At 48.4% G+C, this 21,349-nt stretch overlaps 1 protein-coding gene across 4 annotated transcripts in view; it reads left to right on the top strand.

The window, feature by feature from the left end:
- SH2B2 (SH2B adaptor protein 2) overlaps positions 1-21,349 on the top strand; it is a 67,128-nt gene that overhangs the window by 20,862 nt on the left and 24,917 nt on the right. For all 4 annotated transcript variants that reach the window (XM_074189477.1, XM_074189474.1, XM_074189475.1 and 1 more), the window contains exons 2-3: positions 8,517-9,386; positions 17,534-17,635. In XM_074189477.1, coding sequence (XP_074045578.1) covers positions 8,547-9,386; positions 17,534-17,635 — 942 coding nt within the window. In that variant the 5' untranslated portion in view covers positions 8,517-8,546. The remainder of the gene's footprint in view (positions 1-8,516; positions 9,387-17,533; positions 17,636-21,349) is intronic.

Genomic DNA, 21,349 nt, shown 5'->3' with positions numbered 1-21,349 from the left:
GAGGAAAAAGCCAAACAAATAATGACATAATATAAAGGCAAAATAAAAAAAAAAAGCTGGTCCCGAGCCATTCCAGGAGACAGGGTTAGTCTGGAGGAGGGTAAGCTCTCTGGTAGAGGCAGGTGACCCGTTTCCTCCCAGCGATGGTCTGTTCCTTATGCCATCCTGGCCGTCCCACGGAGAGGGATGCTGCTGGGATCCCAAGGCTGAGGCTCTCTGGGTAAATACGGTGTTTCCATAGAGATTCTTGGATGCCGGTGCCCAGCCTGTTTTCCCTGCTTAGAGGCTTCCCTAGTGGGTGGGTGGGGGAAGAATGGATTCTCTGCCCTGAGAGGGGGTGGGAGACAAGTCTGAAAGCTGTCCTCCCCCAAGAAGACATGGCAACGCTTCAAGTCCCTTCCCAGGGTACCCCAGAAAGCGCACTGACTTAGGAATCGGAAGACCATGGTTCAGTCCCACCTCTGAGGATTACTGCCTATGTGCCCTTGGGCCTCAGTTTCCTTATCTGTAAAAACAAAAACAAAGGACTAGATGGGCTCTGAGGGTCTTCTAGCTCTGGATCTTAAAGGTCCTAAGGCACTTGGATGGGGGGAGATTAAGGATATTGACCTCAAGGAAGTAGAGTCCTAGGAACAAAGGTCAGCCTGGTAGAGGGGCTACCCATTCAGCATCCATCAATGAGGGCACACGCGCGTGCGTGCGTGCGTGTGTGTGTGTGTGTGTGTGTGTGTGTGTGGTGGGAAGAGGGAGTTTGTTTCATGCCTGTTAGACAGGATTCTTTGGGAGCAGGAACTGTTTCTTTTTTGGCCCTTGTATTCCCAGGACCGTGCCTGGCCTAGAGGTGCTTCATGGATGCTGACTGCTTCTAGCACAGCTACTCCCCCCCATTCTGTTATGTCATGTTTCAGTCCTTTGTTCAAATTCAGCTGTTCTCTCATCCAGTTCCGTCAACAGCCAACTGTCCCTCTCGGAGCCTCGGTCGTCTTATGATCTGCAAAATGAGCGGATCAAAGGGGGCTCATCTCTGAGGTCATTTCCAGTTCTAGCCTCCTAAACTCACTTATCTTCTGTGGCAGACTTGCTGTGCAGACATTTGGAAAGTGAAGCGGCGGTCACTCAGAGCCAGTGTGTCTTCAAAAAAGGCCCATGCCAGAGACTCATTTCCTTCTTGGGATGGGATAGCTGGGATGGTGGGTAGAGAAATTAGATCAGGGTTCAAGTTAGATCAGGAAGACCTGGGTTTAAGTTTTACCAATATATGCGCTGGCTGCGTGACCCTGAACAAGTCACTTCTTAGGGCACTCTTAGTGCTCCGGGAAATGTACTAAGTTACAGAGAGGGCACCAGTACAGGGACCTCCTTATCCCTGTGTCGTACCAATGATATCACTAGCCAGAATGTGAACCAAAGAACCCTGGATTGGCAGGTCAGGGGAATACTGTAGATACTGGGTTTTAGCAAAGCATTGAAGAAATCCTATGGTGGCATCTAGAGAGACAAGATGGAAAGACATGTCCTAGAGAGTAGGACCGGCAGGACGGGGATTGGCTAGCTAGGCGACTGGCTGGTCCACTTAGAGGGAGGGTTCTCCTTCCCTGCACCCACCTGGAAGTCTGGTGAAATCTCTGAACCTCCTCTTTAGGATGACATTTTAAATACTTGGGGGAAGTGCTACATCTCAGTAATAGGTTAGTGAAAATAAGGAGACACATTTTATGTATGCAAACATCTGTGTTTATGCACATATAAACATATATGTATATAAACACACATAAGCATATGTTTTTCCCCATCCAAAGTCCTGAACTTCCAAAAATTTATCCTCAGACCCCTGACTCAGGAGAGATCTCTAAGGGAATACCCCAGAGAGAGCTCTCATTGGCCATGGGGACATTCCACATTTTTCACTAGTCATTTAAATAAAGTCCGAAGGGGAATGTGCCTAAATAAGTGACCTGAGGATAGGGACCCTAGCTCCTCCATCAGTTTATTTCAGGGAGAGTGTCATAGAATGTCAGGGCTCCCCCCATGGACCCCTTCAGTATGGTAACCAGAAATGATCCCAGAAGGGATCTTCACCATCCCTCCCACTTGGCTCAACATCTCAACAAAGATGAGACTGGGACAGAGAAGGGCCAGCATCCTCCACCCCAGTAAGCCATTCCCTCCCCAGCAATGACCCCAAGTAAAATCAACACAATGACTATGTCTTAAGGACCTACTATGTTGCTGAGCATATGTGGACACCAAGTAAATGGATGAATGAATTTTATTTTAGCACTTAGAAGGTTTGCAAGGTACCTTCCATAATAATTCATTTAAGTTTCACCACTGGGTGAAGGAGGTGCTGTTATCCCCATTAATAGATGAGGAAACTGAGTCTGAGAGATTTTAAGTGACTTGTCCAGAGGTATTCAACTAGCAAGTATCTTAGGTAATCATCATCATCATCATCATCATCCTCATATGCCAGACACTAAGTTAAGTGACTTGCCCGGGGTCCCACTTATTCTGTAAGGGTCTGATTTGAAACTGGGTCTTCCTGAATCCAAGCAGCTATGTGAGGTTGGATTGGAAAGGGGAGAGATTTGAGACAAGAGCCCATTAAGAAGCTGCTGGGACATCTAGGCAAGAGGTAATGAAGGCCTGACATGAAGTCGTGGCCATCTGAGTGGAAAGGAGGAGATGTTTGGAATGAGGAACTGAAGAAGACACTGAGTCTGTGACTATGGGGGGGGGGCTGAAAAATGGACAGTAAAGAGCAAAGTTCAGAGAAAAGGGGGAATGGGGACAAGAGAATGTTCATTATTGGGTCAGAGATTCCCACAAGTTGTTGAAAGAGTCAAATAGCTCAAGAGAGAGAGATGGGTCTGAATACAAAGCCCCTGGAGTCAACTGCAAATAATTGAACCCTTGGAGACTGAGAAGCTCATCTGGTGTAGGTTTATTGAGAGGACCCAGGACACAGCCTTGAGCAACCCCCTCCCGCACCAAGGGATTGGAATGGGGGTAATGAATGATCTAGAACAGTTGGGTAAGACAGATGAATACCAACAAATCTTGACTTACAAGGCAGATCCATAAATGGAGATGAATGATGGATCCATTAAATAGCTCTGTGCACATAGTAGGTCCCTAGGAAATATTCCTTGAGTTGATTTCACTTGGGGCCATTGCTGGGAAGGGAATGGCGCTCGTAGGGATGGAGGATGCCAGTTCTTCTCTGTCTAGTCTTATCTTTCACTGCTCTAGTCAAGTGGTAAGGGATTGTGGGACTTCCCTTTGGGATCATTTTTGGTTAACCATATTCAAGGAATCCATGGAGGGGGTGGGGGAGCCCCAACACCCTATGACACTCTCCTTGAAAAGCATTTTCCTTTAAGAATGGCACTGGAAGGCCCACCTTCCTTCAGTGGAACTTTAGGGAGTTGGTTCCCCAACTGGGCTGGGTCCAACCACCCTTCAGTGAAGGCTTCTTCTAGTAATCCCCCAAAATAGCCTCCTCTGGACTTGATAAGCCTTTCTTTCATAATGCCAATTTGCAAACCCTTTTCTACCAGATTTGGGGCCCCCTTCACCCTTTATCCTTGGAGTTTTGGCATCTTTAATTGACATTCAACAACGCTATTTCTGAGAGGTTTGATGGGGTAGGGCTAGAACACTGGATTTGGAGGCAAGAAGGCCGAGTTCACTCCTACTTCAGTTACTTAGTGTGACCCTGGACAAATCACTTCTCCCTAGGTCTCAGTTTCCTTACTTGTAAAATTTGGGGGGAGGGGACCTGAGGACCTCTGTGATCCCTCTGGCTCTAGATTTGTGATTCTCTTATCCCTACCAGTGGGCCTACACACATTCACATACACCCTTCTCTAACAGGAGTGACCTTGACCATGCATCCCACACAAGTATTTGGGCCCAACCTACTGCTTTTCTCCCCCTTAGTGAACTCAGAGGAAACCTCAGAGGATGGATGTGGACGCCGCCTCCATTAAAGGCAGAGAAGGCCATCTCTTGGGTATTTTCTGGGCACAAGCCTGGCCTAGCAGAGGCTTCCTCCGGCAAAAGGGTTTTCCCAAAGTGAGGGGGGGGGCAGAGAAGATGGAGGGCTGGGTATTTCTGCTCACTTCCTTTCAGCTTGGAGCCTTTTGTTGGTGCAAACAATTGACTTGGCTAGAAGTCAACATCTTTGTGTATTTGTTCTCTCCAGGCTTGTGAAAGGCTTTCCCACCCCCTGACCCCCATCCCCTTATTTCTGGAGTGTCTGAGAATCCCGCAGCCTGCACTGGGGAGGGGGAGGGGAGGAGAGGGGAAGGGGTATATTCAGAGAAGGGGAGAAAAGAAGGGAAAGCCTAGGGCAGGGAAAGGAGGAGAGGAGTATGGGAGCCAGGCCTTGCTGGGGCACCACCCCTGGGTCTGCCCCTTCCAGTTTTGCCCAACTCCTGTAGGGGCAGTGCCAGCAATGAGCCCATTCTGCAGAAGGAAAATCTTTAGCTTCTCTTTGGGGCCTGCAGGCCTCATCGCTCACCTCGCCTTGTTTTCCTCCTCCTCTTGCCTCTGCCTCAAGGCCGGGGGACTGAGGCGGCTCTAACCACCTGTCCCCCAGGGGCTCTAGTTTCTGCTGGCTCCAGACTCCTTGGCCAGGGTGGCCTGCAGCTGCCCTCACCCCCCTGCTCCTCCTCCACCCAGTGGGGGTGTTAAAGTGGCGCCAGGTCAGACTGAGAACTGTGCCCTGGCCCCCGGACAAGAAGCCACCTGCTTCCCATGGGTCCTTCTTTGGAAGTGAAGCCAACGTGGTGCTCAACCTGATCTCCCACACTTGGGCTTGTGGGGGAGTGGGGAGCTGGGCCCAAGGAGCCTGGTTTCAGCAGAAGCCTGGGTGTCAGGACTCCCGGGTTTGAGCTGGGTGGGTGACCTTGGGGTGCTCCCACCTTAGGCTCCTTCAAGGAAAAACTCAACTTCTCTCCTTGGGGGGTTGGGGGGCATCATGATGTTCAGTAGGGCACAATCTGAAGACTCGCTGTCCAAAATGAGGAAAGATATTGGTTCATCTTCTTAGAACACCACTGATCACACCCCTGCTCTGGACCTGACATTTAAGGCCCTCTTAAATCTGGCCTCAACCTACCTTTCCTTATCTCCCATTACTCAACTCAGTCTCTTATAGAGAGGGAATCTCACTGCTCTCCTCCATGACCCCTCTCTTGACCACCCTCCTCCATAATGCTCTCTCCAGAATTGACTTGATATGTCCTTTTGACAAGAGAGTCTATCCAGGCAAAGAACCCCACCTCCCGGGCAACTACCCCAAATGAAGACTCCCTCCATCTGCAGCTGACCATGCTGGGGAAGAAAAGGTTTCAGGTCATTGTGAGGATGGGGCCTAGAAATACAAGAGCAGCTTGGCTGACCCTTTAATGACAAGCTAACCATATGCCAACCTGCAAGTGGTATACTCAGGGTCCCCCTGCCCACTGGGGACTTTGACTGCAAGGTGATCCCAAAGATAACCCTGGCTCCCTGAAGCTACAGCCTGTAGCTGTCTGCAAAAGTCCTGGCTGGGCAGAGGCAGGGGCATGGGGGGGGGCACCTGCCTTCATTTCTAGGGAGTGGCTGAATTTCTGGTAGGAATTTGTGTCCAACTTGTGCTGATTTAAACTCAATCAATAGCAATTGATTATTAAAAACATATTTTTTAGTGCCTTAGAGGTAGCAGGTCCATCAGAGGACAATTCAGTCACCACAAAATTGGCTCTTAACACTCTGCTTTTAATTAACTCATCAGACTTGCTGCTCCTTGGGAGAACATGTTGTCCTCTGGCCCTGGCTTGGCTTTACAGGAAGAATGGGGGCCAAAGAATAGAGGGGAGCTTGCAGCTTCCTCATTCAAGGGACCGATGGGGGGAGTGACAGGGAGCTAAGGGTGTACCCCCTGGCTAAACACTTTATGAGCATCATTCCATTGGATACAAGCTCTCCCAGAGGGCAGGAGGGGGTCAAAGCTCCTTGAGAACAGACTCATTTTTTGACTTTGGCACTCTCAGGGCCTGGCACAGCGTAGGCCCTTAACTACTTGATTCTTGATTGATCACGGTCTCAACTGTTACCATCCCCTATTTTCTCTTTTCGGGGTAGCTATGAGAACTACAACCAGTTCCATAGTCACTCTTTCATTATTCTTCAGTTGGGGTTCTCTTGGCAGAGATACTGGAGGGATTTGTCATTTTCTTCTCTGGCTCATTTTACAGATGAGGAAACCGAGACAGACAGGGTGAAGGGACTTGCCCAGGGTGACCCAGCTTGTAAGGGTCTGAGACTAGAGCTGAACTCAGGATGAGGAATCTCCCAAATTCCAAGCCCAGGCCTCTGTCCCCTGTGCCATCTTAGTTCTCCAATTCCCCGATCAGAGACAGAGGAACAAATTGCTAAGCCACAGAGCCAGAATTCCGGCAGCCAGGCTCAGGTAGCTCTCCCTTCCCTCCCACATGCAGTAGTAGGGAAGGGCTCCCCCGGTGAGCTTGCTGCCGGCAGCCAGGCCCATCTGCTCACCACTCCCCTGCAGATGGAATCTCCCCGTTAGAAGGGAAGCTCCTTGAGAGGAGGGTTCCTTGCTTTTTATTGAATTAAATTGTTTTCTCTCGTAGAGGGGACAGTTTTCAGATCTTCCTTATCAGATAGCTTTGCTCTCAGAGCAAGTCTTCCCAGACTCACAATTGATTGGCTTGCCTCCTTCCCATGGATCCAAGGTTGGAGATAGAAATGATGTCCACAGTGGTGGACATGGAGGTCATGGAGGTCTTGCCGCCTAACATCCCTTGTTGGCTCTGGTTGACTTGTGACCCTGGAAGTCATTGCTCTGCTTCTCCACCCCCCAAAACTCTTGGGGGTTCAAGCTGGCAAGTGTCTCTAAGAGATCTACTCAAACCCCTTCCTTGTTCTCTGTCCCGGGTGGCCTGTCAAGTAGAGATGATGGGCAGAACATCTTCTCTTCAGGTTAGAATGAATCCTTCTCTTTCTCTCTAGGACCAGGGAGCCCAGCACCACCCAGTCCCCCACAGAGAGAATCTTGTGGCTAGGATGATTAATGTCGGAACTGTTATTCCCTCCCAACACTGGGTGGATTGAGGATCTGTCCTCTGGCCGGAGGTGGCCAAGGCATCCTCCCCCATGTGGCTGTTGGATGGGCCCTGCTGCCGGCCTGTCCTGGCACCTGGGGAGACGGGACCAGCCCTGCACTGCCCAGCTGCTTCCTCCCCCGCCCCTAGCTGTCTCTGCCAGGGGAAGAGGGTGAGTTGAAGGGGAGGCTTCACGTAATGAAAAGGAAAGTCTCTGGGCACCAGTTCCCTTCTGCGTAAAGGCTCTTAGCAACCTTGCCAACTCAGTCCGAGTGGAGGCTAATAATATATTAGTGGCTGGTTAAAACTTACTTGTTCTTGGAGGCATGTATCTGGGGAGGAGCTGGGAAAGCCGGAGATCAGGAGGGAGAACAGGAAGCAAAGGGCTGTCCTGCTACCCCTAGGAAGGCCCAGCCCTGGCAGAGGAATGGGTTGGGTCAAGCCCAACTCCGGTGCCCTTAACCTTTTCACTTTCTTGATAACCAGAGGCAGGATTCTTGGGGGGAAGGGGAAGAGGTTGAAGTGAAATTTCCAGAAGTGCAGAGTAATAACTATTTGGGGAAGAGAAGACAGCCTCCATGTGGTCCCATGTGCCAGGATATGCCAGGGATTAAAGAGGCGAAGATGGAAAGAAAAGGGCAGTAGGGTCCAAGGTGGCAGAGGATAGAAAGCTGGATTTGGACTCAGCCTGTGAGGGAAGAAAGTCACTTGTTCCCTATCTGAGACTGTCCAGTACTCTTAGACAAAACATTCTATCTCTCCTGGCCTTTCCTCATCTGTAAACTGCGGGCTGGGGCAATGTTCCCTCTCTGCTCTAAATGTTTGAGTTAGAGGCCCTGAGTTTGAATCTGTCACTGCCCAGGTGACCTTGGACAAGTAACCTCCCCAGACTTCACCCTCCTCATCTGAAAAAGAAGAGGACTGGACCCTAACCCTTTCAGGTACAGTTTAGTGAGCTGCTGAGGTGCCAGAGGGCCAGATATCCAGAAATGCAAGGGAATTGAAAGGGAAGGGAAGTGGGCAACCTGTGGCATAGTGGATAGATCACCGGCCCTGGAGTCAGGAGTACCTGAGTTCAAATCCAGCCTCAGATACTTAGTAATTACCTAGCTGTGTGGCCTTGGGCAAGTCACTTAACCCCATTGCCTTTCAAAAAAAAAGAAGAAAAAGAAAAGAAAGAAAGGGAAGGAAAGATGGGGGCAAATACGTCCAGAGGAATTGGTATCTAGGTATTCCAAGAGGCCTGGGAATCAAGAAATGCTATTGATCCTCTTCTCTGAATTCTCTCTCCTTGCCTGGTCCCTCTGCCTTCACTTCTCTCAGGATTTAGTGAAGGAAGTAAGCATTTATTTAGCACCTACTGTTTGCCAGCTGCCCTAACTCATCTCCTTCTTGCCTTTCCAGCTAACCAGAAGTTGGAATGGGATGTGAGCCATGAATGGTGATGCCCCTTGTCAGGACACCTCCTCCCAGGTCCCTGACTGGCGGGAGTTCTGTGAGCTGCACGCCCAGGCGGCTGCGGTGGACTTTGCCCAGAAATTCTGTAGGTTCCTCCGGGAGAACCCGCAGTACGACACACCGGGAGCCGAGGCCTCCTTCTCCCACCACTTCGCTGCCAACTTCCTGGATGTATTTAGCGTCGAGGTGAGCCGGGTCTTCATCTCTGACTCACCCACCAAGTACAACATTGTCCCTTTTGTGGGGCTTCAACCTTGTCACATGCCCAGTGCCAGGGGGCCACTGCCCTGCAGAGAAGAGACCTCAACCGAGTCACTTGACAGTATGGACCCTGTGGCTGGGGCGCCCCCGGCCCGCTACCTGAGCCAGGCTCAACAAGCTCAGGCCCACAAGGTTTCTTCCTACGGTCACTCTCGAAGTTCGGAGGATGTGTCCTTCCGTTCCACGGCCAAACCAAGATTCAAGAAAGGCTTTTCACTGCGCAATATGAGCCTGTGTGTGGTGGATGGTGTGAAGGAGATGTGGCACCGGAGGGCATCCCCAGAGCCTGATGCCAGTCAGTCATCAGGGCTTCGAGGGGGAGAGCCTCCGGCAGAACCCCGGGAGAAGTGGGCGCACCGGTTGAGGCTCTCCCGGAGCCCAGCCTCCAAGGTGGAGCTGGCGGACATCCAGAGAGAGGGGACGCTCCGCTACATGGTGGCCGACGACTCCAGTTGTGTAGGGGGTTCCCAGTGGCAGAAATGCCGGCTGATGCTCCGGAAGGCGGTGAAGGTGGAGGGCGAGAGATTTCTCTTGGAATTCTACGTCCCCCCCAAGGTGAGGAGGAAAACATGAGTGAGGGAACTTCATGGGGAAAGCAGTAAGGGATGAGGATGGTCTGCCGGGGAGGGGGCTCATCATGAATGGACACTGGAGTCCAACTGGGGCTTTCCCTTTAGACTCCAAGGCTCTATGTTCAAATCTGCCTCAGTCACTTGCAACCTTGGACAAGTGACTTTCTCTCTCTGCTCTTTGTTTTGTTCATATATAAACACCAGGATTGAAGGGTCTTCCAAGGGCCCTACTGGCTCCAAATCTGAGTCAGAGAATGTGGGCTTGAATCTTGTCTCTACCACCTTGGACTCTGGATAAGTAAACTCTCTAGGTGCCATTTTCCTCAACTGGACTAAAAAGTCTCTTGGTTCCCTTTCAGCTCTAGAGCCAGGAAGGGCTGGTGTCCAGCCATACAAAAGGATTGAATGACAGGCAGCTAGGTGGTGCAGTGGATAGAGCACTGACCCTGGAGGCAGAAGGACCTGAGTTCAAATCTAACCTCAGACACATAATAATACTTAGCTAGGTGACCTTGGACAAGTCACTTAACCCTGTTGCCTTGCAAAAACCAAAAAAGGGGGGTGGGTTAAATGGGGTGAGGGAGAGCAGAAGGATCCCAGATGGGCTGGAGACAGGGACCAAGAGCCGGTCTTGGCCCTCTTTGGGCACAAGATCCTTCTCCCTCACTCTCTGTGAAACAGAATTCTGTCTTAAAGCTTGGGAATAGCAGACTGAGGAAGTGTGTTCATCATGAGGCTCTCCGGGGTCCTGGATCTGGAACCTTCTTATGTTCATGGAGTGGGACTAACCAAGGAGGACTTCTCAGAGGGATCTGAGAGCTAAGTGGCAACCAGAACAGGGCTGAACAAATAGGAGGTGCTTCGGGGAGAAAAGTAAAGTCTTCAGAAATGGAAGAGGGTCTGGTGAGCTGCCCGCCCCACTCTGTCTACACATCAGTGGCTGAAGCGGGCCTTGAGCACTCTGGAGGGCTTCACTCTCAGTCCAGTGTTCTAGTTTGCTTCTCTCTCATTGGCTCAATGGTGGAAGGAAGGAAGGGAGGAAGGGAGGAAGGAAGGGAGGAAAGAAGGAAGGAAGGAAGGAAGGAAGGAAGGAAGGAAGGAAGGAAGGGAGGAAGGGGGGAGGAAGGGGGAAGGGGAAGGAGGAAGGAAGGGAGGAAAGAAGGAAGGAAGGAAGGAAGGGAGGGAGGGAGGGAGGGGAAGGAGGGAGGGAGGAAGGAAGGAAGGAAGGAAGGAAGGAAGGAAGGAAGGGAGGGAGGGAGGGAGGGAAAAGGGGAGGGAGGGGGAGGGAGGGAGGGAGGGTGGGAGGAGGGAAAAGGGGAGGGAGGGAGGAAAGAAGCAAGGAGGGGAAGGAGGGAAAGAAGGAAGGAAGGGAGAAAGAAGGGGGAAGAAGAAAGGGAGATAGGAGGGAGTAGAGAAGGAAGGGGGAAAGAGGGAGAGAGGAGAGAAGGAAGGAAGGAAGGAAAGGGGAGGAAAGAGGAAGGGAGGGAGGGAGGACAGAGGGGGGAAAGGAAGGAACAGATAGGAGGGAAAGAAAAAATGAATGGAAAACTCAATGAAGTAAGGAAGAAATAGTTGAATGAAGTAAGGAATGACTTAATGAATGAATGAGTGGTTGAGAACTGAATGAAAAAGCAAATCCTTTCAGGTTTCCTCCGTCCTCTCTACAACCCTCCCCCCACTCCGCACCCCAGCACAGTGCTCTCTCACCCCTTGCCCCAGGTAGCACTCTGTAGGTATTCTCAGACAGGCCCATCTGTGGTGTGAGGATGGTATGAGGAAGAAACAATAATGCACATTTTTAAAAATTCACTAAGATGATTTAGGAATCACCATCCTCTTGAGCTGACATAGACCTGTTTTGAAGCTGCTTTGGAGATGGGAGATGGAGAAGAAATAGCATCTGCCTGAAGGGATCCCACAGGCAGGGCAGGAAAACAAGACGCCAAATCCTGAGGCATGCTTGTAAGTGGGTGCAGGAGGAAACAGGAGAAGCTGAAGGGGGTGCAGAAATGAGGGGGAGTTATTGGCATGGGGTGGGCTCAGGCAGGGAGGGCCCATACAAACTGGAAAGAAAGGCATGATGGAGAGGAGAGAGGAGAGGCAAGCAGGCATTCTGGGTGAGCAAACTCGGGAAGGATGCTCGGCATTGATCCCATTGGGGCCACCTGTTAAGGCAAGAAGAGCCTCTCGTCACAGCAGGGGATGCTGGGTGTTGTCAAACAAGGGAGGGATCAGATTGCTCTCTATTCAGTCCTTCTCATCTTCCTAGCCTCTGTTCTCTGTAACTGGAAAAGCAGAGTGAGAGGAAGGAGCCTCTGGAGATCCCAGCTGGAGGGAGGACTGGAGTACCAGTAGTGTGGGTGTCTTGGGAGAGAACCCCATGGACCAACCACTCAGGGGTATATGCTCAGCTCATTAAGAACCTGGAATCAGAAGACCTGAGTGGGCCATGTGGCTCTAACTCTTCCCAGCCCAGTGACCCTAGATAAGTCACTTCACCTTTGGGATTCTATAAAGTGGGAAATATTTATACTACTCCACCCCACTCCGGGGTTATGAGGGAGCATTCATGTCTTGTCCCCCTCTCCTGATTGTGGGATCTCCACAGACAGAAGCTGGTCCTTTTCTTCTCCCAATTCCCTCCACAGCTGGACCAGAATAGGACCTTACTCATGGAGGTATTTATGCCCTAGACTTATGGACTCATTATTAGTATCTTTAAAAATTAGAAGTCAGAGGACTAGAATTCATCTCTCACCTGTACCACTTCCCTTCTGTAAACCAGAGGTAAGTCATTTCATATCTCCCTGAGCCTCAGTTTCCTCCTTTGTAAAATAAGGGGGTCAGATGAGATGGTCTCTCTTCCAGCTCTAAATCTTTTATTTTAAGTGAGTTTATAGAGCATCTCCTCCAACCCCTTCATTTTAGTGAGGAAGAAACTGAGGCTCAGGGAGGTGTGGAGTGACTTGCCCACAATAATACAAGAAATAAATGGGACAGGATACAGTGGAGGAATATGACCACAAGTCTTCCGAATCTAGTCAGCCCTGTGTACACCAGACCACAGGTGCCCTTGGGAGGCCTGGTTGTACCCAGATTCATTGGTGTCAACTCATAATTCACATTTAATAACCAGTCATATTCATTTCCTAGCTCTGCCTCAGGATTTGGATTCTTGTTTCCTTGCCCTGACTGTGGGATCCCTACAGGCAGATGCTTTTTCTTCTCCATCTCCCATCTCCAAAGTAAAGATCTAAGTGAACTCAATAGAATGGGGATTCCTTAGGCAGTCACTTAACCTTTCTGTGTCTTGGTTTCCTCCTCAGTAAAATGAGATAATGCCAAAGGTCCCTTCTCTCTTAACATCTGCAATCCTAAGAAAATCTATTAATTTAATGTAAAATGCATCTGTTAAGAGACTGCCCTGATCCAGGGCAGCTATGTGGTGCAGTGGATAGAACACTGGCCTTGGAGTCAGGAGGATGAGAGCTCAAATCTGACCTCAGACATTGAACACTTGCTAGCTGTGTGACCTTGGGCAAGTCATTTTATCCTGATTGCCTCCCATCCAAGGCCATCTCCAGTCGGTCTGATTCATATCTGGCCACAGGACCCAGATGGCTCTGGAGGAGAAAGTGAGACCGGTGACAGCACAGCCCCCCCCCCCACGCTCAAATCCAATTCATGTGCTTGTCATGGCATCATCTCCCTAATGGTATGGTCTTCTTCAATACTGAAGGACGAACATCACCACTCTGGTCCAAGGCACAAAGGGTACAAACAGAAGCATGCCCTGCCCTCAAGGAGCTTCCAGTCTCCGAAGTCAACATCTTCACTTCCCCATTCCAGTTAGAGCTATTGTCTAAAGCTGGCTCTGTCTTCTTAGGAGGATACATCCTTATGCCTGTGGTGTGGGCACCTCCACACTTACTCCAAAGAGGACATGGCATGGCCCTCCAGAACAATCCCACAAGAAACTCCATCTTCCTTTTTTCCTGATCTACCCACTTTAGTATCCAAGGATGATTCCCAGTGACTTTTTTTTGAAGGCAGTTGGGTTAAGTGACTTGCCTAGGGTCACATAGCTAGTGGATAGCAAGTGACTGAATCCAGATTTGAACACAGGTCTCTCCAGAACTGGCGCTCTATTCTCTGTCCCTTTCCAGTAGCTATTGATCATTTTTTCAGCTTCAAAAATCACTTCTAGCCTCAGAGGGCAAAGACTGGCCTCCATCAAGAATGTATGAGTCTTGTCTCTTCAGCTGCTCTTGGCTTAGATGGAGACTTGTGCACTCTTTATGCGGCATACTATGAGCATGGTATAAATAAATATATTGTAGGTATGCCAGGGCTCCAAACAGAATTCCCAGAGAGGACTACCACCAGCCTCTGAGTAAAGCAGCAAAGGGAATAAGTATGTGTCCCTTCAGGGTGACTACTTGGAGGAGACCCCATTGGTTTCATTTTGTAAGTTATGATTTTCTTCATTACAAAATCCACTGCTACTTTGTAGTCATCTTATCCATCAAATCAAATTGTCTACTGAGCCCTCGTGCCTCATTTGAGCTAGTCCCTGCCTTCAAGAAGCTTGTGGGCTAGTTTAGAGATACAAGATTTGTACACTGAGAAGATGTTCAATGGCTCCACCAACAAACACTCTAAAGGGAATGGGGGTTTGAAGACAAATCCTGGCTTTGCCACCTGAGTGGGCAAGTCCCTTAGGTCTTAGTTTCCTCAGATGTCAAATGAAGGGGGTTGGGCTTAATGACCTTTGAGATCCCCTTCCAGCTTAAAGTTTCTACTTCTATGATGAATTGCCTCCTAGATATGTGGCTGACACTGTCCTCGGTACTGATGGTAGATAGAGAACAATTTGTAAAGCTCCCTCTCAAGGAACTTACATTTTATTTAGGAGGAAATATCGTGATCCCAGGTATGTGCTAAATAAGACAGCCAGGTGGGGTGATGGGGATCCTGTTGGGCTGGGACTCTGAAGCCAGGAGTGACTTCAGGGGCCAGCTAAGGGATCAGCCTCTTGTTTTACAGATAAGGAAACTGAGGTCTCTGAAGTTTTAGTGATTTGTCCAAAATCATACACCTAGTCCAATCCTTTTCTCTTTCATAGAAGGAAACTTAGGCCCAGAAAGTTTAAGGTCCTGTAGATAGTAAGTAGAGAAGAAGGGTTTTAGTCCTCTGAACCAGAGACCAGAGAGACAATGCTTGACCCACTGGACAATGCTCTTCCAACACCTTCTCTGACTCCTTCCCAGTGGAACCAGATGCTGACCTTGAATATATGGTCTCCCTCTCCCAAAGAAATGGTATTTACAGAAATGTCAACATGTGGCGGTGGGTTTTCTGATGGAGGAGAAAGAAAAGTAAAGCATTTTCTGTATCACTTAGTAGGTACAGGTGTGATGCCAAGCATATTTTACAAGAGGATCTCATTTAATGATAGGGATCAGGGCAATGACCAGGAAGTCCATATCAGCCAGTGATCAAGAGGCTTCCTCGCTGCACTTCATTCTTGGGGTCCTGTGTCCCCCAAGAGCATAGCTATCTCCTGCCTCCCCTAGCTCCATGAGACAAATCCCTGAGCAATTGAACCACTTCAAAAGTGCCCTCCAGAGAAAGCATTCAACTCTCCATCCCCAAGAACTGGGTCAAAACCAACATCAAACCCAGTGACAAAGATGAAGAGCAGAGGGGACCCTCCTCCCTTCCTGTGACACAACAGTCTCCAAGCCTTTGGAGGGGGCCCTTTGCTGCTGGGACCTGGGTAGGATCCAGAGATGCAGCTGACTGGGGACAAAGAGACAGTCACCTTTGTCAACTGAGAGGAGAGACTTCTTTTTTTCCTTAATTAGATTTGAAGTCATATAGCAGTTAGCTGCTCCCATCAGTGAGGGAGAGAATCACTGAGGCAAATATTGGAGGCCCTTAAAACCAACCCTCTCCCTCTGGGTGGGAATTTCGCACCTAGAGGAAAGTCCTGGGTTCAAATTTCACATCTGGTGTCCCCTGCCTGTGTAACCATAGGTGAGTTGTTGTTTAACCTCTGTACCCATGAAGAGAGGACATAGGGGTAGAACAGGGTTCAATCTTTCCTATGTCCTGAGCCCCACGGGCCGTGTATGGCGAACCCCCACTCACAATTCCATTTGTGGCTTATGTTCAGAACTAAAGGAAACGTTCAATTGCAATTACAGGTGAGTGAAAATAAAGTTGTCATTTTTTTCCTATTGAAGTTTATGGATTCTCTGAAATCTATCCATGGACCCTGGGACTCGATGGTCACCATGCTTCCATTCTATTGATTTATGAATGGTCTGATGATTTTTTTCTTTTAAGATCTGGTCTCTTCCTCTTGTCACCCTGTACTTTCTAATGCAGTGATACACTGTCAGCATCAGATCTCAGACAGCAGATAGCTGGTGTGTGTGTGTGTGTGTGTGTGTGTGTGTGTGTGTGTCTGTGTGTGTCTGTGTGTATGTGGGTGGGAGTATGTGTCTACATACACCTTCCCGATTTAATGGGTGGGGATGGAAGATGGGAGAGGGGGAGGGACTGGGGCTGATTACCATCTGGGCCTATGTTCATTTTGGTCTTTGAGGATTTTTTTAAGACATGGATCATTCTCTAGCTCCCTCTGGTCAGTCAGAGGAGCCTAGGACACAGGATGTCTTCCTCCAGGCTCCTAAGACTTTCCTTAGGACGGGTCCAGTGTTAGATTGTCCTAGAGACAAAAGTTGGAGGAGGTGAGGAAGCACAGTGTGCATCAGGACAAGGGTGTGTGTAGGAGCCTCTGGTCCCCACAGGTTACCTCTCTCCTCTCCCCCCATTCCCTTCTGTTTTGTGTTTCTTATATGTGCCCCTATATGTATGTGCTACTTCCGCCATGGAAACATAAGCTTCTAGGGGGCAGAGCCTGCTTTCTTTTTGTCCTTGTATCTTCATCATGAAGCACATGGTGGGACTTGGTCAACAGTAGGTGCTTAATATATTCTTGTGAACTGGCTGGTGCCTCTCAGGAAGGCTCCAGCCTCGATGAGTTGCTTTCTGGGACATTGGTCATATTGGTTCCCTCATCACTCTCCATACTTCAGAGAGGGTCGGACACTCTTCCAGAGAGAAGGGAGGGGAGTGGATAGTCTGTGTCCTCCCTCCTTTCCCTGGGGAACCAAGTATCTAGGGATCCAGACCTCTACTGCCCCCCATTCCTAAGAGAGGTCTCCAGAGTCTACCTTGGGTCATCTTGATTGGTGATGGCTTCCATAGTTGCCTCCAATTGCTACAAGCGTTGGCCACCCAATAGCTACTGAAGGACAGAGCCTTTTTGTGAAAACTGGTTCCCTTTGCCTCCACTGCCTGGGATTCCCAGCTAGAATGCCCAATGAGTGGAGTGGGTGACCAGTGATGGAGCAGAGAGGCTAGATCTGGGGGCCCAGTGCATTGACTGAGATCTGCCCAAGAAATATTTGAAGGATCAGACAGGACTCTAGAGGCAGAGCAAAGCTGTGGATGTAGAACAAAAGACATTAACTTTAATGTCTTCCATTGGGGCCCTGTACTGTTTAATTAAAAGACTGTAGAGTTATGGGGACACAGGGGAAATTAGGAGTGTGCTGGTCTCTTTTTCTCCCCCAAGTCTTTCCATTAGAATTATGGCAGCTGATGGTTTGAGGTCTGACCTATATGAGTTGAGTAAGAACAGGGGCAGCCTTGGGCTGGATGCTCTAAAAATTGGAAGGGAGGATCCAACCCTTGCCCTCAGGGAACTCTTTGATCTGGTGATCTCTTTGTCCACAGGGATGTGGTCACAGCACCTGGCCTGCTGGGAGTTTGATCACAGATCTGCCCTCATTTGTATCGTATGTGTTCAGAATAAAAAGATGTGTGAAAATTGGAGAGACGGCAAGGTTGCAGTGATTGAAATCCTATGGGTTTTGGTCTAAGAAGGGTCCCTTAGAAATTAGGTGATGCTGGGCAAGGTTTCTAAGGTAAAAGGAGATGTGGATAAAAGAGAGGGTATGGGTGGGTGAGCATGTGGGTGTGCATGCACACATGTGTCGGACAGCTGAATGACCGGGGATGTGTCTCTCATTAATAATTTCCTGTGTCCCTTTTCAGGCCTCCAAACCCAAGGTGAGCATCCCCCTCTCTGCAATCATCGAGGTCCGGACCACCATGCCCCTGGAGATGCCAGACAAAGACAACACTTTTGTGTTAAAGGTGAGGCCTTTGGGGAGAGGGAGAGGTGGAGGGGAGGATCAGAAGGGGGTCTGATGCTATTTCCATTGTACCACTCTTTCTCATTTACAATTAACAGAATCAAAGAATGTAGATCCTAATCTGGGCCCCATTCCTATGAATCAAACTCCAGCCTGTTGGAGTTCCCTCTCTCCATCTGTGAAATGGGGAGAATTGCTTAGAAAGGGCTTTGAGCTTCTGTGAAGGACCTTGGAAAGCCTCAACTAAGGCATCTTTCTAGAATGGAGATGTTGGGGGGTGTTGATGCCCTAAATCCTACAGGGTCCAGGTTTCTGAATCCTCAGCTATTCTTCCTCGTCGTTTGTACAATACCTCTCTTGCCTCTTTTCCTTGCCCTTCCTCAAGGATATTAAGGGGGAGAGTTAGATTGCAAGGTCCTCAATAGCAGGGATATATATTACCATTGTTGGACATTGCTTGGCAAACATTAGATGTTTAATAAATGTTTGCTTACTGATTGACAGAAAGTTCTTATAGAGCAAAGAATATCAGAGCTCTAAAGCTGGAAGGGTCCTCAGAGGCAGTCTGGTTCATCCTACCATTTTTACAGAGGAGTTAACTGAGGCACAGAAAGTCTAGCCCAAGGTCACACGCATGAGTGTGAGATGGTGATAGGGGCAGAATTTGAATCCAGGTCCTTTGACTCCAAACCAGCACTCTATCAACTTTGCTACCTCACCGCCTATGAGGTACCTGAAACTGAGCCCAGATCCACTGACCAGGCTTCTCCATTTATACCCAAACCAAAGCTGGATGTGAGTGTGGAGTAGGAGGGAGGGAAGAAAAGAAAAGGAAGATGAGAAGGAGAGGAGGAAGGAAGGAGACAAGGAAAGAAGAGAAAAGAGAAAGGGAAGGAAGGAAGGGAAAGAGAAGGATGATAAAAAGGAGGGAGGGAAGGAAAGGAGAAAAGAAGGAAGGAAAGAGGGAAGGAAGGGAAAGAGAAGGAAGGAGGAAAGGAAGAAAAGGAAAGAAGAAAGGTAAAAAGGAAGGAAGGAGATATATGGATGAAAGGAGGAAAGGAAAGGTGAGAAGGTAGAAAAAGGGAAGGGAGGAAAGAAGAAAGAAAAAGAAGGCAAGAGGGATGAAGGGATGGTCAGCACTATAGTAATCATTAGAGCCACAAAGATAAAGCAAAAACAGTCCTTTGGGGACAATCATTCATTCATTGAGCAAGCAATCCTTAAGCACCTACTCTGAGCCAGACACTATGCCAGGATCTGGGTATCCAAAGTCAAAATGAAACCTTCTGTGTTCTCAGAGAGCTTATACTCTAAACGTCTAAGTTTATGTTGCCTAAGTAAATATAAGATGAACCTAATGTACCTAAATATAAGAGAGATATAAAATGTTTGCCTATATTTAATTTGTATTTAGTATTTTCAGCCAGTGAGCATTTATTTTCTCCCATATTCCTCTCCCTTTGGGGGGAAAAAGAAAACCCTTGTAATAAATATGCATAGTCAAGTGCATTGGCCAGCTCCAAGATTGTGGCTCTGGTTCTGCATCCTGGGCCTCTGGCCACACTGTCAGGAGGTGGGCAGTGTTTCCTCTCTGGTCCTCTATAATCCTGGCTGTTCATACATTGGATCCAAGTTCAAACTTCCTTCTAGGCATGGGCACTGGCAGCTAGTGGGCTGAGGAAAGGCCACCGAGGCAGGTGGCACCCTGGGCTCTGCTGTGAAGGAAGCTAGGGATTCAAAAAGGGAGGTGAAAAGGGAAGTCATTCCAAGCATGGAGGACAAACTCAGCCAAGGCTAAGTGACAGAAGGTTGGGTACAGGAAGCAGCGAGGAAGCTGACTTGGCTGGACCATAGAGCCTGGGATGAGAGATGATGTAAAACAAAGCCCAGAAAGGACTTAAATTACTATCCAAGGGGCCTAGTGTATTATCTTAAAAGCAGGGAGCCATGGGGATTTCTTGAACAGGGAAGCAATGTGATCAGACTGGTACTTTAGGAATATCGCTTTGGCGGCCACATCAAGGGCAGGTTTGGAGGGGGAAGGACTGGAGGCAAGGAGGCCAGCTAGGAGGCCGAAAGTCCGAGAGCTGATGAGGACCTGGACTAGGATGGTGGCTGTGGGAGCCCAGGCAAGGCATCGCTGTGTGACATGTTGTGAAGGTGTGAACACCTGACAACCAATGGATATAGGGAGTGCTGGAGAAAGAGAAGAGAGTGGGGAGACTGGAGTTCAAGTTCCATGGCTCTGTAACTTTAGATACCTCATTTCCCTGTATGAACCTTAGTTAACTCATCTATAAAATGGGGATAATGATAGCTTATAGTAAGCTAAGTGGTACATTGAATAGAGTACAGGGCCTGAAGGTAGGAAGACCTGAGTTCAATTCTGACCTCAGATACTTATTTGACCCTGGGCAAGTCACTTCACCTGCTTACCTCAGTTTCCTCACCTGTAAAATGAATTGGAGAGGGAAATGGTAAATCACTAATATTTTTGCCAAGAAAATCCCAACGAAAGTCACAGAGTCGGACATGACTGAAAAAAACTAAACCACAATGATAATATTTTATACTATCTTCCTCCCAGGGCCATTGTGTGGGTCACATTAACTAGCAGAAAGGAGCTGCTATAGGAAGGGCAGGCATCATGGTTTTTCTCTGAGTGCTAGGTCTTCCTCATCTCTTCTGGGAATGGGGAGGATTAGATCTGAAAATGGATGTGAAAATAACTTTGGGAAAGAGCAAAGCAGAAGATGTAGAAGGTGGTTTTTCCATCTCATGCAGCTTATTTAGCCCACTGGTGTTGGAGTGAGGGGCCTTGCCTTGGAGACAGAAAGACCCGGGTTCAAATCCCACCTTTGATACTTGCTAGCTTTGTGACTCTATGTAAGTCACTTAACCTCACCTCAGTTTCTTCATCTGTTCACTTATTTAAAAAAACTATCTGTAAGATCTCTTCTAACTCTGTAATTCTATGTTCTCTCTTAGCTTTAGGTTCTTCCTCTGTAAAATGAGAGGTTGGGACTTGATGGTCACTTGTACTGATCCTTCCCTTTCCCACCAAAGGAAATTCTCTGATGTGTCTCTGGGTTTCCTATGTCTACCAGTTTGACTTTCTGAGTATTGTTATAATTTTAAAAGGCACAAATAAATAAAAATCAAAAAAGATTAATTAAAAATAATCTTTAATAAATAATAAATATTAATAATAAATAATAAAATTTAAACGGACCAAAAAAAGAACCTCCCTTACAGATTCTAGGTTACAACTGCCACTTTTTTGAAGATGAGGGCTAGGAGAAGTGGCTGAGAGAAACTGGAGGAGAGTAGGAGAAAGTCATTGTTTGGTGGGTTTCATGGATATGCTCCCTTTTACTGGGCATCATTGAATTTGGTGCTTCTGAGAGCCTAGATCCACCCTTCTTTGTCCATCAAAGCTTCAACCATCCACTTGACTTGGGTCCCAGTTTCTGACCCAGATGAATCTGTGTTCTGCTATCTGCCAGGCTTCTGGACAGAGTGTCCAGGGATTTAAACCTCTGATGTTCCTCCCTGTAACTTCAAGCCAGCAAAAACAGTCAAGGGGAGGGTTCCTAGATTGATGGATAGATGGAGAGAGCATTAATTAAAAAGTCACACTATGCTAAGCACTAAGCTGATAAATAACAGCAAGCTAGACCCCTCACTGCCCTCAAGGAAATTGCATTTTAAAGAA

Source organism: Macrotis lagotis, chromosome 5 (assembly GCF_037893015.1).
Source record: "Macrotis lagotis isolate mMagLag1 chromosome 5, bilby.v1.9.chrom.fasta, whole genome shotgun sequence".
NCBI lineage: Eukaryota > Metazoa > Chordata > Mammalia > Peramelemorphia > Peramelidae > Macrotis > Macrotis lagotis.
This window is presented reverse-complemented; position numbering and strand designations above follow the sequence as displayed.